Below are 14,479 nucleotides of genomic sequence, written 5' to 3' on the forward strand. Positions count from 1 at the left end.
CTCATAAAATCTAGTGACTTGCTCTCTTTTCCTTACATTGTAGATTATAAATAATAATCATTAATTTATTAGAATGTAAATCTCATGAAAGTAGAAATTATCCTTATTTGTTCTTGCTGTATCCTAGTGCCTAGAGCAATACCTGGCACATAATAGGCATTCGATAACTATTTTTGAAATAATGAGTAAATGACTACCAGCTATTTGTTTTGGCACCTATTTTGTTCTTGTACCATGCTTTAAATTTAACATATGTTATCTAATTTAGTCCTCACAACAACTCAGAAGCATGTTAAAAACCTCTGTTTTGGACATGAGAAATCTGAGGCTTCATAAGGAGATAAGAAGCTTGCCCAAGTTACACAGCTGATAAAATGCAAAGCCTAAATTTATATCCACACCTAAGGCCATATTCCAACATCACTGGGAAAAAAGTACTTAGGAGAGTAAGAAACAGTTTACAATGTCATACAGTGTTACTATTGTTGAAAAAGAATTCATGGTACTCTTCTAATATCAAATTACCAGAGATCTTCAGATAGGAAAGAATAATCTTTAAGCCTGATACACAAAGAAGTCACTTTATCTTTATTTTTCTTTTTTTTTTCTTTTTTTTTTTTGCGGTACGCGGGCCTCTCACTGTTGTGGCCTCTCCCGTTGCGGAGCACAGGCTCCGGACACGCAGGCCTAGCGGCCATGGCTCACGGGCCCAGCCGCTCCGCGGCATGTGGGATCTTCCCGGACCGGGGCACAAACCCGTGTGCCCTGCATCGGCAGGTGGACTCTCAACCACTGCACCACCAGGGAAGCCCTGTCTTTACTTTTCTGAACCTCTGTTTTTTCATCTAAGAGATATATCTTATTATAGTCTATAGTATAAAAGTTAATGGTATAAGTGTACAGAATTGAGCCTCGTTCCATTATTCCTAAGTAGCAGTGTGACATCAAATTTGTGAATAAAAGCAGTCAACAAACTTTCATTTAGTTGAACTTTCTTTCTTTACCTTAATTACAAGTGTCTTCATCATGCACTCTTGCTTCACTACAGCAGGATCACACAAACCATTTAAATAATCTGTTTGGGATTTTTGTGATTTAGAGAAGCTTCTTTAAGGTGTAACTATGAGACTAAGAATATTACAGAATACTTCCTCTTGTTATTTTAGATAAGACAGGTGGGAAGAAATTCTCCAAAGAATTTGAAGAGGCAAGTGCCAAGCTGGAGGAATTTGTGAATGGACTAGATAAGCAGGTGAAAAATGGGCCCTCACTAACAGAAGCACTTGAAAATGCTGGAATTTTCTATGAAGCACAGTACAAAGAAGTAAAAGTGGTGGCCAATGTAAGTAATGATTAAAGCTGTCTTACATCAATTGCTTACCATATATCTGTGACTGTTTATATGTGTTATCTAACTCTATTAGGATAAGTATTATTATCTCTAGTTCACAGATGAAGAAGTTACTTTTATTTTTATAAATTTATTTATAAATTTATTTATTTTTTGGCTGTGTTGGGTCTTCGTTGCTGTGCGCGGACTCTCTCTAGTTGCGGCTAGCGGGGGCTACTCTTCGTTGCAATGCGGGGGCTTCTCATTGCAGTGGCTTCTCTTGTTGCGGAGCACGGGCTCTAGGCGTGTGGGCTTCAGTAGTTGCAGCACATGGGCTCAGTAGTTGTGGCACACGGGCTTAGTTGCTCCGCAGCATATGGGATCTTCCGAGGCCAGGGCTTGAACCCCTGTCTCCTGCATTGACAGGAGGATTCTTAACCACTGCGCTACCAGGGAAGTCCCAAAGAAGTTACTTTTGAAGAGGGTTAGTAACCTTGTACAAGGTAGTATTATAGCTAGCAAGTGAAGGTGTCTGAATTAAGACCTCGGTCTTTTTGATGCTAAAGCTCGTGAATACCCTGACCATTAAGCTTTGCTAAAGCCTCATGTGTTAGTGTTTCAGTGGGAGTGTGCCAAGTTACTGTTACGGGATATAAAATTGGGCAGAAGTATGTATATATATATTTTTAAACCCAGGATACTAGATGGAAACATTGTTTCTGAATTTCATCAACTCAATTAAGGAACCTCTTTCTCCCCACCTCAACTGGAAGAGGGGTTGATAATTCGACATTTGTCTAATGGCCCCTGAAAGAAACTGTTTTGTACTTTATTTTAATTTTTTTTTAGTTTTAATCACTATATATGGTTATAAAAGTATATAATACTTTAAGTACTTTTTTTTTTGGCTGCACCACTCAGTTTGTGGGATCTTGGCTACACCACCCAGTTTGTGGGATCCCGAACCAGGGATTGAACCTGCGCCCTCGTCAGTGAAAGCAGGGAGTCCTAACCACTGGACCTGTAGGGAATTCCCAGTATATAGTACTTTTTTTCTTTTTAATAAATTTATTTATTTATTTTTGGCTGTATTGGGTCTTCATTGCTGCGCATGGGCTTTCTCTAGTTGAGGCAAGCGGAGGCTACTCTTCGTTGCAGCGTGTGGGCTTCTCACTGCGGTGGCTTCTCGTGCAGCATGGGCTCTGGGTGCACGGGCTTCAGTAGTTGTGGCGCACAGGCTTAGTTGCTCTGCGGCATGTGGGATCTTCCGGGACCAGGGCTCAAACCTGTGTCCCCTGCATTGGCAGATGGATTCTTAACCACTGCACCACCAGGGAAGTCCCCAAGGTATTCACACTTTTAATTTCTGATTTCAACTCCACTACTCACTCCACTTTTTTATACTCATCATTTCCTTGATCAAAACTTCTCAGGGATTCTGCAAGACAGGTCAGCTCCTTTCCCAGGTATAACTCCCTTTCTGCATACTCCTAACCTCATTTTTCTCTACCCTGCCTCATTACTTCTTACTCTTACAAAACCTTTTCCTTGTTACTGGTTTATACCTTTGTGTTCCTTTACTATTCATTTTATAGGAGTCCCAGGAGGGAGAGACACTGAACAGGAGTGATTAGTTTACCATTTTTACTCAAAAGACCATTTTATAATTTTTGAGAAGTGAACCATCGTTACTTATTTATGAAATTATATAAAATCATTTAGTCTGCTTTGGAGGATCCTTAGCAAATGGCTGGGAGAAGTTTGTTCAGCAAGTATTCATTGAGCACACATAATTGCAATTCTGTGTAATAAATGCTATAATGAAGGTGACTATAGGGTGCTAAGAGAACAGATTGAATAGGTACTTTAGCTAATTTGGGAGTGGGAATGGAGGATATGGAGAAATTTTTTCCCAAAGGAGCTAAACTCTAAAGTTGCAGTAATTAGCTAAATGAAAGACCATATTCTCTGAAGAGCATTTTCAAAGCATGGGAATGAAAGAGAGCATGGCAAAATTGGTGGACCTGAAAGTAGTTTCTTATAGCTAGGCATTTATGAGGAAGTGATAAATAAAACTGGAGAGGGAGTCAAGAACATGGTCCTGAAAGGCCTATATTTATTCTAAGGTCTTTGAATTTTACCCTGAAAGCAGTGGAAGGCAGTTGTAGGATTTTAATTTTGCCGATGATGTGATCAAGTCTGCATTTTGGAATCAAGATAGCAGAATGGAGAATAGGAGACTATTAAAGGTAGGGAGACAAGTTAGTAGGTTATTGAAATAATCCAGGTTGACTTTTGTGGAAACAGTTAAACCTTAAAGCAATATTCTCAAAAAGATTTTGACCACAGTCCATATGAAAGAAAGATTTTACATGGAAACTAAGAACCATACACACGTGCACATATACAGCAAAAGTTTCACAAAATAAAACTTACTCTTGTTATATGCAGTACACTGGGAGATATTCTTTCTTCTATATTATTTCATTTCCTATACTTTTTCTGATTTTTTAAGATGAATATTTAGATAATTGATTTTCAGCTTTTTTAAACTATGTATATTTAACACAGTAAACTTCCCTCTAAGCTGCATCTCACAAGTTTTTTGTTTGTTTGGTTTTGGCCGTGCCAGGTCTTAGTTGTGGCATGCAGGATCTTCGTTGTGGTATGCGGGATCTTTTAGTTGCGGCATGCACGAGCTTTAGTTGCGGCATGCAAACTCTTAGTTGAGGCATGTGGGATCTAGTTCCCTGATCAGGGATTGAACCCGGGCCCCTTGCATTGGGAGCTCGGAGTCTAAGCCACTGGACCACCAGGGAAGTCCCACATCTCACAGGTTTTTATACTTAAATGTGTCTTTTACAAACAGCATATAGTTGGATCTTGGTTTTGTTTTATGCTTATTGTTTTTTAATCAAATCTGACACTCTTAACTTATTGCCTTAAATTAAATTATCTTAATTTAATATTACTATCTTAATATTGTTATAATAAAACCTTAAATTAATATTCTGTTACTTCATGTATAATGTAAGAACCTTAACAGTAGTAGGATTCCCTTCCCCCAGGTCTTTCTGCTATTGTTAACTATTTTACTTATGTATATTTTATGTGGTGTAATTTTTATTATTTTTCTTAAACAGTGAGTAGACTTTTAAAGAAATTAATTTATATTTACTATTTCTAGTGCTTTTCATTCCTTTTTGCAGATCCATGTTTCCCTCTGGGATCATTTTCCTTCAGCCTAAAGTCTTTAACATTTCTTATAGTGCAGGACTGTTGGTGATGAATTTCTCAGTTTTTGTTTATCTTAAAATGTCTTTATTTTACCTTCATTTTTGAGAAGTGTTTTCACTGGATAAAGAATTATATAAGTTGGCAGTTTTTTTCTTTCGTTACCTGAAAATGTTTCCTTACCTGTCATCCCTTGAGAAGTCAGCTGTGCCTAGATTTCTTCTTTGTGCTTATCCTGCTACAAAGGGATAAAAGGGGTTCACTGACCTTTTTGGATCTGTGGTTTGATATTGTTCATCAGTTTTAGAACCTATTCGACAATTATCTTTTAAAATATTCCTTCTTTTTCATTCACTCTCTTTTCCTTCTGGGACTCCAGTTATACGTCCCATGTGTTCTTAGATTTCTGTCCTGTTCATTCTTTTTTCTCTCTGGACTTATTTTTGGCTACTTTATATTTACTTGTCTTCAAATATTCTTTGTTCTACTAAGCCCAGTCTGCTGTATTTTTCAGTTCTAGAATTTTCATTTCGTTCTTTCTTAGAGCTCCTTTTCTTTGTTGAGATTTCCCATCTATTCATCCGTTCTTCATCTTTTCCTAAAAATTCTTTAACGTAGTATTTGTAATCACTGTCTTAAAGGCCTTATATGTTAATTCCAGTATCTGGGTCATTTCTAGGTGTACTCCTATTGACTGTTTTTTCTGTGATGTGTGTGTGTGTGTACTTTAATCATACCTATATATGCTATCTGTTTGCTTGTCTAAGAATTTATTTTATAGGAGACCTTCTGGGTGATACTTGTGGAAACTGTGAATTGTATCATTTTACCTTTAAAAAGTGTTGAGGTTTTTTTCTGGCAATCAGTTAAATTATCAGTGGATCACTGTGATGTGAAGGCTTGGTTTTAGGTTTGTTTGGACATAACCCTTAGTCCTGGGACATGATCCTTACTCCTAATCAATGGCCTTTGTGGGGTTTTAATAGGAAGTGAAGGTGTTTACTAAGCCTCTCTAAATTGACAGTGCATAAACTCTAAACTCTTTGCCTGGCACTGGGCAGCTGCTGAAATCACTGCTTAGGTCTTTAACTTCATAGCTTCCTTGGAGATAGCATCAAAGGAACTATTTCCACCATTCAGATTTATATGTTTATATGTTTTTATTGTTATATATTTTAATTATACACATACATATTCTATAGTTGTTTTATGTAGTCAGTATTTATTTAGTGTTATTAGCCTTTTTATTTTACTGCATTTGATTTGCTATTAATATTTTTATCTTTGGTTTCAGTAGTTATACAGTGATGTGCCTAGGTGTAGTGTTCTTCGTATTCATCTGGTTTAGGGTGTGCAGAACTTTTTGAGTCCGTGGTGTATTAATTTACTAGGGCTGCTATAACAAAGTACCTGAGAGTGGCTAGCTCAAACTACATTAATTTATTGTCTCATACTGTAAGGCTGTAAGTCCAAAATCAAGGTGTTATTAGCAGGGTTGATTCTTTCTGAGGGCTGTGAGGGAAGATTCTGTTCCTGGCTTCTCCTGTTTAACTTGTAGATGGCTGTTTCTTCCCTATGTCTCTTCACATTGCCTTCCCTCTGTTCCCAAATTTTCACTTTTTTGTTAAGGATACCAGTCATATTGGATTAGGGCCCATCCTAATGACCTTGTTTTAACTTGATTACCTCTGTAAAAACTCTGTCTCCAAATAAGGTCACATTCTGAGGTATACAGTTAGGACTGTCAGTGTATGATTTGAGGGGCACAATTCAACCCATAATGAGTAGCTTAATGTTTCTTATAAATTTTGGGATGTTTTCTTGCCAAGTATTGTTTCTATTCCATTATATCTCTTCTCCTCCTGGAGCTCTATTAATTTGTATACTAGATCACATCAGTGTTCCAAATGTCTTTTTATGTTAGTTTCTGTATTTTCTATCCTTTTCTCCTCGGTGCTTCCCTTCTAGATATTTTCTATTAACCAGTCTTCTAATTCATTAATTTTCTCTTCTGCTGAATCTTATCTATTGTTTAACCCATCAGTTAATTTAGTTGGCTTATTTTTCAGTTCTAGAATTGCCATTTGATTTTTCTTCAGAAATAATTCAATTTTTCTGGTAAAATTCTGTCAGTCTATTTTCATTTTTTCCTCTCTCATTTTTTTTCAGTCTTCTTTGTTTTATTTTGTAACACTCTCAAACTTAAAGAAATAACTTAAGTATATTATGAAGACCTTTTTGTGGGGGGGAGTCATTTGAAAATAAGTATAACTGATTCACTTTGCTGTACAGCAAAAACGAACACAACATTGTAAAGCAGCTATACTCCAATAAAAATTAATTAAAAAAAGAATGAAGATAAGTAAATATATACATAAATAAAAATAAACACACACCCCCAAAAAAAGAAAAAAAAGTTGCTGACACCCCATTACCCACAAATATTTTCATGAGTATTTTCCTCCAAGACAATTATTTTCTCCTTCATAACCATAAGGTGTAGCTGTTTAATCATGAAATTAATTGATACATTTCATGCATTATTATCTAATCCTCAGCCCCTATTCAAATTGACCACTTTTTATAACAAAAGCTCCTGTCCAGAATCAGAGGTTTCATTTATTGCATTTCCATTTTCCATTGATCTGGAACAGTTCCTCAGTCTTTTCTTTAATTTTCATGACCTAAATATGTTTGGAGATTACAAGTCAAATAGTTTGTCCAGTGTCCCCCAATTTGGATTTATATGATGTTTCTTTTTGATCAGATTGAGGTTATATATCTTTAGTAGGAATATCACAGAAGTGATTGTGTTCTTCTCATTTCATCCTTTCAGTTAGCACACAAGTTTGATTTGTCTTACTACCTGTAACATTCCCTTTCGTATCTTATTAGTGTGGCATCTTCCCAGCTTGTCCACTGAAAAGTTTTCACTTGGTCATTGCTGTGGGTTGAATTGTGTACCCCAGAAGATAATGTTGAAGCCCTAACTCTCTGGTACACGTGCAAATGACCTTACTTGGAAATAGGGTCTTTACAGATGTACTTAAATTAAGATGAGGTCATTAGGATGAGCCTTAATCCAATATAACTGGTGTCCTTGTAAGAAGACGGAAATTTGGATACAGATGCACACAGGAATAATATCATGTGACAACCAAGACAGATATTGTAGTGATGCATCTGCAAGCCAAGGAATTCCAAGGGTTGATGGCCACCACCAGAAGCTAGGAAAAGGCAGGGAAGGATTCTGCTCAGTTGTAGAGGGATCATAGCCCTGCTCACACTTTGATTTTGGACTTTTAGCCTCCAGAATTATGAGACAATAAATTTCTGTTGTTTTAAGCCACTCAGTAATAAAGTACCACAACACTAGGAAACCATACACTAATAAGTGTCTTGTGGGGAGGTGTTTTGAAACTATGCAAATATTTTGTTCCTCTTCAAAGTTTCAGTTTATTCATTTATTTATATCACTATGGACTCAGTCGTATTTAGTCAGTGTTCTAATTCATTACTAACTACTGATTCATTGCAAAATAATTATTTTGATGCTCAAATTGTCCCAGTGGGAGCTCCTTTCAAGCCGCTTTCTGTGTTCTTTTGACATATCCCCATCATTTTTTGAGCGTTTCCAGGTTCATCTTGCACTTTTCTGTCCAGCCCGGGAATCAGTCATTTCTCCAAAGAGCCTTGGTTCCTTTTAGTGAAAAACCATATTTTGAAACCAAGATCTGAGTACTAGGTGTACTTATTACTATTGGGATATCACTGCTTCCAGACCATATCAGTGTACAGAGGTAGGAAATATGTGTGTGTGTGTGTGTGTGTATTTAACCTGTATACACACATTTACATCTATATATATTTCTGTATCTGTCTATATATGTCAGAAACCATGAGTTCACACTATTATCTCCAATCCCAGTCTAACACTACAAGGTTCATTCTAGTTTTCTCCGTTCCCACATTTATAATTGCTTTTTCTAAAAATGTAAAATCTTGCTCCCCTTATCTTCAACATAATCACTTATTTGATCATTGCCCATGTGTATAGCCAGTTTTCCAGCACTTCCATCCCTCCCAGCCATCTCTGTTGGCTTTCTTTTTATCTAACTTAGGCTTCAACATCCCATGCAATGCCTTCCTCCCATACAGTCATTTTCCTCACCCTATTTTGGCTCCGTTACCTAACCTAGGCAACCAAGGCTTCCCTTCAACTCTTGCTAACGAATTTTGGACTGAATTGTTCAAGATGGGATTTTCTATATTTTCTTGAACGTATAAATCATAGCTATTTGGGTTTTGCTAGGTAATTCCAATGTTGGCTATACTTGTTTTGAGTCTGTTCATAGTGTCTGTCTTTTCTTTCATCTCTTGGCATGCTTGCTAATTTTTTATTGAATACTGAACATTGTATATGAAAATACTTCTGGAGTCTCAGTGATTTCTCTTCCTGCAGAAAGGATTCACCCTTTCCTTTGCTAGGCAGATATTGTGAGAGCTTATCATATATATATTTTAAAATTTATTTATTTTTTATGTATTTATTTTGGCTGCGTTGGGTCTTCATTGCTGTGCACAGCTTTCTCTAGTTGCAGTAGGCGGGGGCTACTCTTCACTGCGGTGCACGGGCTTCTCTTGTTGCAGAGCACAGGCTCTAGGCACACAGGCTTCAGTAGTTGTGGCACGCAGGCTCAGTAGTTGTGGCACGCGGGCTCTAGAGCACAGGCTCAGTAGTTGTGGCACATGGACTTCGTTGCTCCATGGCATGTGGGATCTTCCCAGACCAGGGATCGAACCCGTGTCCCTTGCATTGGCAGGCGGATTCTTAACCACTGTGCCACCAGGGAAGTCCAAGAGCTAATCATATTAATCAAATCTGAAACTGAACTGACTTCAGGCTGAATTGCAGTTTGGGCAAACTTTTGATTTTCTGTGGTTCATCCAGCTTCTAAGTCACAGATTTTTTCCCACTGAGAGCCTACGACATCACTAGGGCCCCTCCATCGTTGTGTGATTTGAATGCTAATCCTTGTCTCTTCTGCACCATGAGTCTATGTTTAACTCCGCTTTGCTTTTCAGAATTTTTCTGCTTGACTTCAATTCCCTCTTAAGCAAGCTTCATAATTCAGCAAATATCTTTTTTTAATTGGAGTATAGTTGATTTACAGTGTTCTGTTAATTTCAGGTGTACAGCATAGTGATTCAGTTATACATATGTTTGTTCTTTTTCAGATTATTTTCCCCTGTAGGTTATTACAGAATATTGAGTAAAGTTCCCTGTGCTATACAGTAGGTCCTTGTTGGTTATCTATCAGCAAACATCTTGAAGGAAAAGCAATAGCATATTGTTGAGCCAGTTCTGTCCTTCCTCTTTCATCAAAATTTTGTCCTTTCTAATTTTTTCTAATTTATCTCTACAGGTCAGCAAGACTTTTTAAAGTTCTCCTTTTTTCTTTATATTATTTAGTAGTAACCCTCTGCCTTTTCCTTTTGCCTGAATTCTCAAATTCTTGCCTAACTCCCCAAAATCAGCAGGACCCTGAGAGAAAAAGCAACTGCAGAATGTCAGCTTGACTCTCCTCATGGTTTCCCCCTGCTATAGAATTTGCCACTTGGGTTTTTGTTGCCTTAGCACTCTACAGTACATTCAAATATGTGTGTGTGCACGTGCGTGCGTGCGTGTGAGTGTGTATAGATATGTATGTGTATATATCTGGCTTTTCTAGTTGTTCTTGATGGGAGCATTTGCTGTGCTACAAACTACTCAATTATGAAACAAAATCTCAATTCTAGCATATTATTTTCCATTCCACTCCATTTTTAAAATAATGCTTCTTGTGCAGCCAACCAAAATGATGCCACAATCTAATGTTCCAAGACCCTTAACAAAAAAAAGAAAAAGACACACAGCTTCAAGACACTGGCAATTAAGATAATCAGATGAATAGGATTTAAGCCAGATGATCAAGGTTAACAACAACAGTGGTACATTGTATTGATTGTATGTACCCTTGATATGATGTGATGACAATCACACTTTACCTCTGTGGTCTTCCTCCCCAAAACCTATAACCCCAGTCTAATCATGAGAAAAACATTAGACAAACCTCAGTGAAGAGACAGTCTACAAAATACCTGACCAGTACTCTTCAAAACTGTCAAGTTCATCAAAAACAAGGAAAGTCTAACAAACCGTCACAAACAAGAGAAGCCTAGGGGATGTGACTACTAAATTATGGGATCCTGGAATGGAAAAAGAACATCAGATAAAAACTGAGGAAATACACATAAAGTATGGGCTTTAGTTAATAATAATTATCAAAATTGGTTTATTAATTGTGACAAATGTATCATGCTAATGTTAGGTGTTAATAATAGGGAAAATTGGATGTGGGTTATATGGGAACTCTATTTTATCTTCACAGTAATTTTGTACACCTAAAACTTTTTAAATAAACAGTTTCTTTTTAAAAAAAAATCAATAGTATTTAACCTCTCAGGCTATGCTTTATTTATTGATTTGATTTTGTCTTCTTAGTCATTGCTGTATCTCCAGTACCTAGAAGAGTGGCCAGCACATTTAGGCTCTTGATAAATATTGGTTGCTTGGAGAGATACAGTGGAGCAAGGGAGGATGAATTGCAGATAACTTCTAAGTCTCTAACTTGGGCAGCTGTGGATGGTAATATTGACTTAGGGGATATAAAAAGCAGAGATTGGAAACTACTCCATGCTTGACAGATGATATTTTCTTGTTTTATACCAGTGATATAGTTAATAATAATGAAGAAATCTGATCAAGTCAAAATGGTAGCTTCTTGGTTACTTCTCAGAGGAGTAAACTCTTCTTTTTCTTTTAGGCATATAAAACCTTCGCTAATCGAGTGAACAATTTAAAGAAAAAGCTGGATCAATTGAAGTCAACCCTTCCTGATCCTGAGGAATCACCAGTCCCTTCCCCAAGCATGGATGCTCCCTCCCCAACTGGCTCTGAGTCTCCTTTTCAAGGAATGGGAGGTGAGGAATCCCAGTCACCAACCATGGAGAGTGAGAAATCTGCCACACCTGAGCCTGCAACAGATAATCGTGATGTGGAAGACATGGAACTCTCAGATGTGGAAGATGATGGGTCAAAAATCATTGGTATGTCCTATATGATTAGTAGACAACTTGCTCCTTATCTGTTTTGCCTTCCCCACCAATAAATCTATCACAGGCAGGTATTAAAAGATGGTTTAATCCTCATAAAATTAGAACACCAAGGTAGTAGTATTGTCTGTAGAGCAGTGGTTCAGGATTTGGTATGCCACGTACGTTGAGAATCATTGCTTAAGATCTGTGCTGTTCAGGGAATTCCCTGGTGGTCCAGTGGTTAGGAGTCCGTGCTTCCGCTGCCAGGGACCCAAGATCCTGCAAGCGACGTGGTGTGGCAAAAACAAAAACAAAACAAAATACACACTGGATTCTAGGAACTTGGTGCTTTGAAAAAGAGTGAAAATATCTCAATAATTGTTTATATTTATAACTTATTAAAATGAAAATATTTGGGCTATATTGAGATAAGTAAAATATATAATTAAAATTAATTTTACCTGTTTTTCTTTTTTTGATATGGTTACTAGAAAATTTAAACTTACATATGTGGCTTGAATTACATTTCTTTTGAACAGCAGTGCTCTAAAGGGAGGGCCACTTATGCTGGAATTCCTTATTCTCTGTCACTCTTGATCTTCAAGATTCCAAAGCCACATTTTGTTAACCACACTTTCAGAATTAACCTGGATTGGTGAACTGTTTCTCTGACATCCCCAGCTTTTATAATTATTCTTATTAGGCAGTTTGACTTAGGTTGAATTTAATGAACTATCCACATAGTGCATTGCCTTTAAAGTATTAAGAGGAAAGTATTGCAGAGGCATCAAGAGTTAAAACATTGCATTAGTGCCTGATTGCACCCCCAGTAGACCAATTTCAGGAGGCCAAAGGATAATACATTAACATATGTACAGAGTTTCTGTTTCTTAGAAAGCTCTCAGGTTAATAATGGCAAAGAAAAGACAGGACAATTTATGACATAAATATTACTGAAAGACAGAACACAAATGTGTACCAAATAATAACATGCTTCCAGAAATGTACAAATTTAATATACAGATACTAAGAAGATGTAAAGAAATCATTAAATGTAAGATAAAAGATGCATTTGGGGAATTCATTTTAAGCAGCTATTAAAGGTGGGAAGGTTCATAAATGATAAAGAGCATGACTTTTTAAAAAAATCATGAATGATTTTTCTGTAAAGCATAGTACTTTTTAGGAAATATTGGGACATGTTGGAAGGAGAGTCTGGAAAGTAGTAAGATGCAATACTATCTCTTTTCTTTTTTTAAACAGTAGAAGACAGGAAGGAAAAACCTGTGGAGAAGTCAGCTGTATCCACTGCTGTACCTACAAAGCCAACAGAAAGTATCTCAAAGGCCTCTTCATGCACTCCAGTGCCTGTGACCATGACAGCAACCCCACCTCTTCCAAAGCCTGTGAATACTTCTCTTCTCTCCCCTACTCCAGCACTGGCTTTGCCAAACCTGGCTAATGTGGATCTGGCAAAGATCAGTTCCATCCTTAGCAGCCTGACATCAGTCATGAAAAATACTGGTAAGTAGCCCTAGTAAAGAAGATAAAAGGCTTATTTCCACCTTTCTAATTGAACCATCAGTCTGGGTTTTGTTTTTTTTTTTTAATTAAAAGTAACTTTTTAATTAAAAAATAAAAATAGGGATTTCCCTGGCGGTCCAGTGGGTAAGACTCCACGCTCCCAGTGCAGGGGGCCTGTGTTCCATCCCTGGTCGGGGAGTTAGATCCCACATGCATGCCGCAGCTAAGACCCAGTGCAGCCATAATTAATAAATAAATACATACATACATACATACCGCTACGTGGTCATCATAGAAAAATTAGAAGATAAGTTAAAAGAATAAAATATCCATAATTCTGCCATCCCAAAGGAAACCACTTGTGTTTAACCTTACAAGTGTGCAAGTGTGCGTGTATATGTGTGTGTGTGTGTGTGTGTGTGTGTGTGTGTGTTTTGGGAAATAAAATGTTAGTAATAATTTTTCTTTCAGTAATTGAAGCATATTGCGTATACAGTCGGTCCTCCATATTCACCGGTTCTGCATCTGCAGGTTCCACATCCAAGGATTCAACCAACCATGGATTGAAAATATTTGGGGGAAAACTTTTTTCAGAAAGTTCCAAAAAGCAAAACTTGAACTTGTCATGCCCCAGCAACTATTTATATAGCATTTACATTGTATTTACAACTATTTATATTGTATTATGTATTATGAGTAATCTAGAGATGATTTAAAGTATATGGAAGGATGGGGACTTCCCTGGCGGTCCAGTGGTTAGGTCTCGGTGCTTTGACTGCCATGGCCCAGGTTTAATCCCTGATCAGGGAACAAAGATCCAGCAAGCCATGTGGCATGGCAAACAAACAAACAAAAATAAATAAAGTATATGGAAGGATGTGCATAGGTTATATGCAAGTACTATACCATTTTATAAGGGACTTGAGCATCCACAGATTTTGATATATTCAGGAGTCCTGAAACCAACCCCCCATGGGTACCGAGGGACAACTGTACTCTTTTGAAAGCAACTACTTAAAATTTAACTACATATCATGGATGTTTTTGTAAGTCATTAAACATTCAGCTATATCATTTAATAGCATTCAATAATTTATGTAAGCCTTTATTATCAGAACATTTAGTGTGTTTCCAGTTTTTCGCTGTTACAAAGAATACTGTAATGAACAACCTTGATGCTAAAATTTTATGCACAACCCTTCTTAAAAGGGTTGATAAGTATATGGGACTTTTTTTAATGGAAGATTTAATGAA

At 37.1% G+C, this 14,479-nt stretch overlaps 1 protein-coding gene across 6 annotated transcripts in view; it reads left to right on the forward strand.

Annotated features, from left to right (window-relative positions):
- RPRD2 (regulation of nuclear pre-mRNA domain containing 2) overlaps positions 1–14,479 on the forward strand; it is a gene marked incomplete at its 3' end in the record, with an annotated part of 89,604 nt that overhangs the window by 59,520 nt on the left and 15,605 nt on the right. For 5 of the 6 annotated variants that reach the window (XM_079944461.1, XM_079944458.1, XM_079944459.1 and 2 more), the window contains 3 exons: positions 1,167–1,342; positions 11,431–11,713; positions 12,965–13,225. In XM_079944461.1, the coding sequence (XP_079800587.1) occupies positions 1,167–1,342; positions 11,431–11,713; positions 12,965–13,225 (720 nt within the window). Of the gene's footprint in view, positions 1–1,166; positions 1,343–11,430; positions 11,714–12,964; positions 13,234–14,479 lie in introns of those variants that run through there. The other variant, XM_079944460.1, reaches the window with a different exon arrangement.

The sequence above is a fragment of the Stenella coeruleoalba genome, assembly GCF_951394435.1.
Source record: "Stenella coeruleoalba genome assembly, chromosome: 1".
Taxonomy (NCBI): domain Eukaryota; kingdom Metazoa; phylum Chordata; class Mammalia; order Artiodactyla; family Delphinidae; genus Stenella; species Stenella coeruleoalba.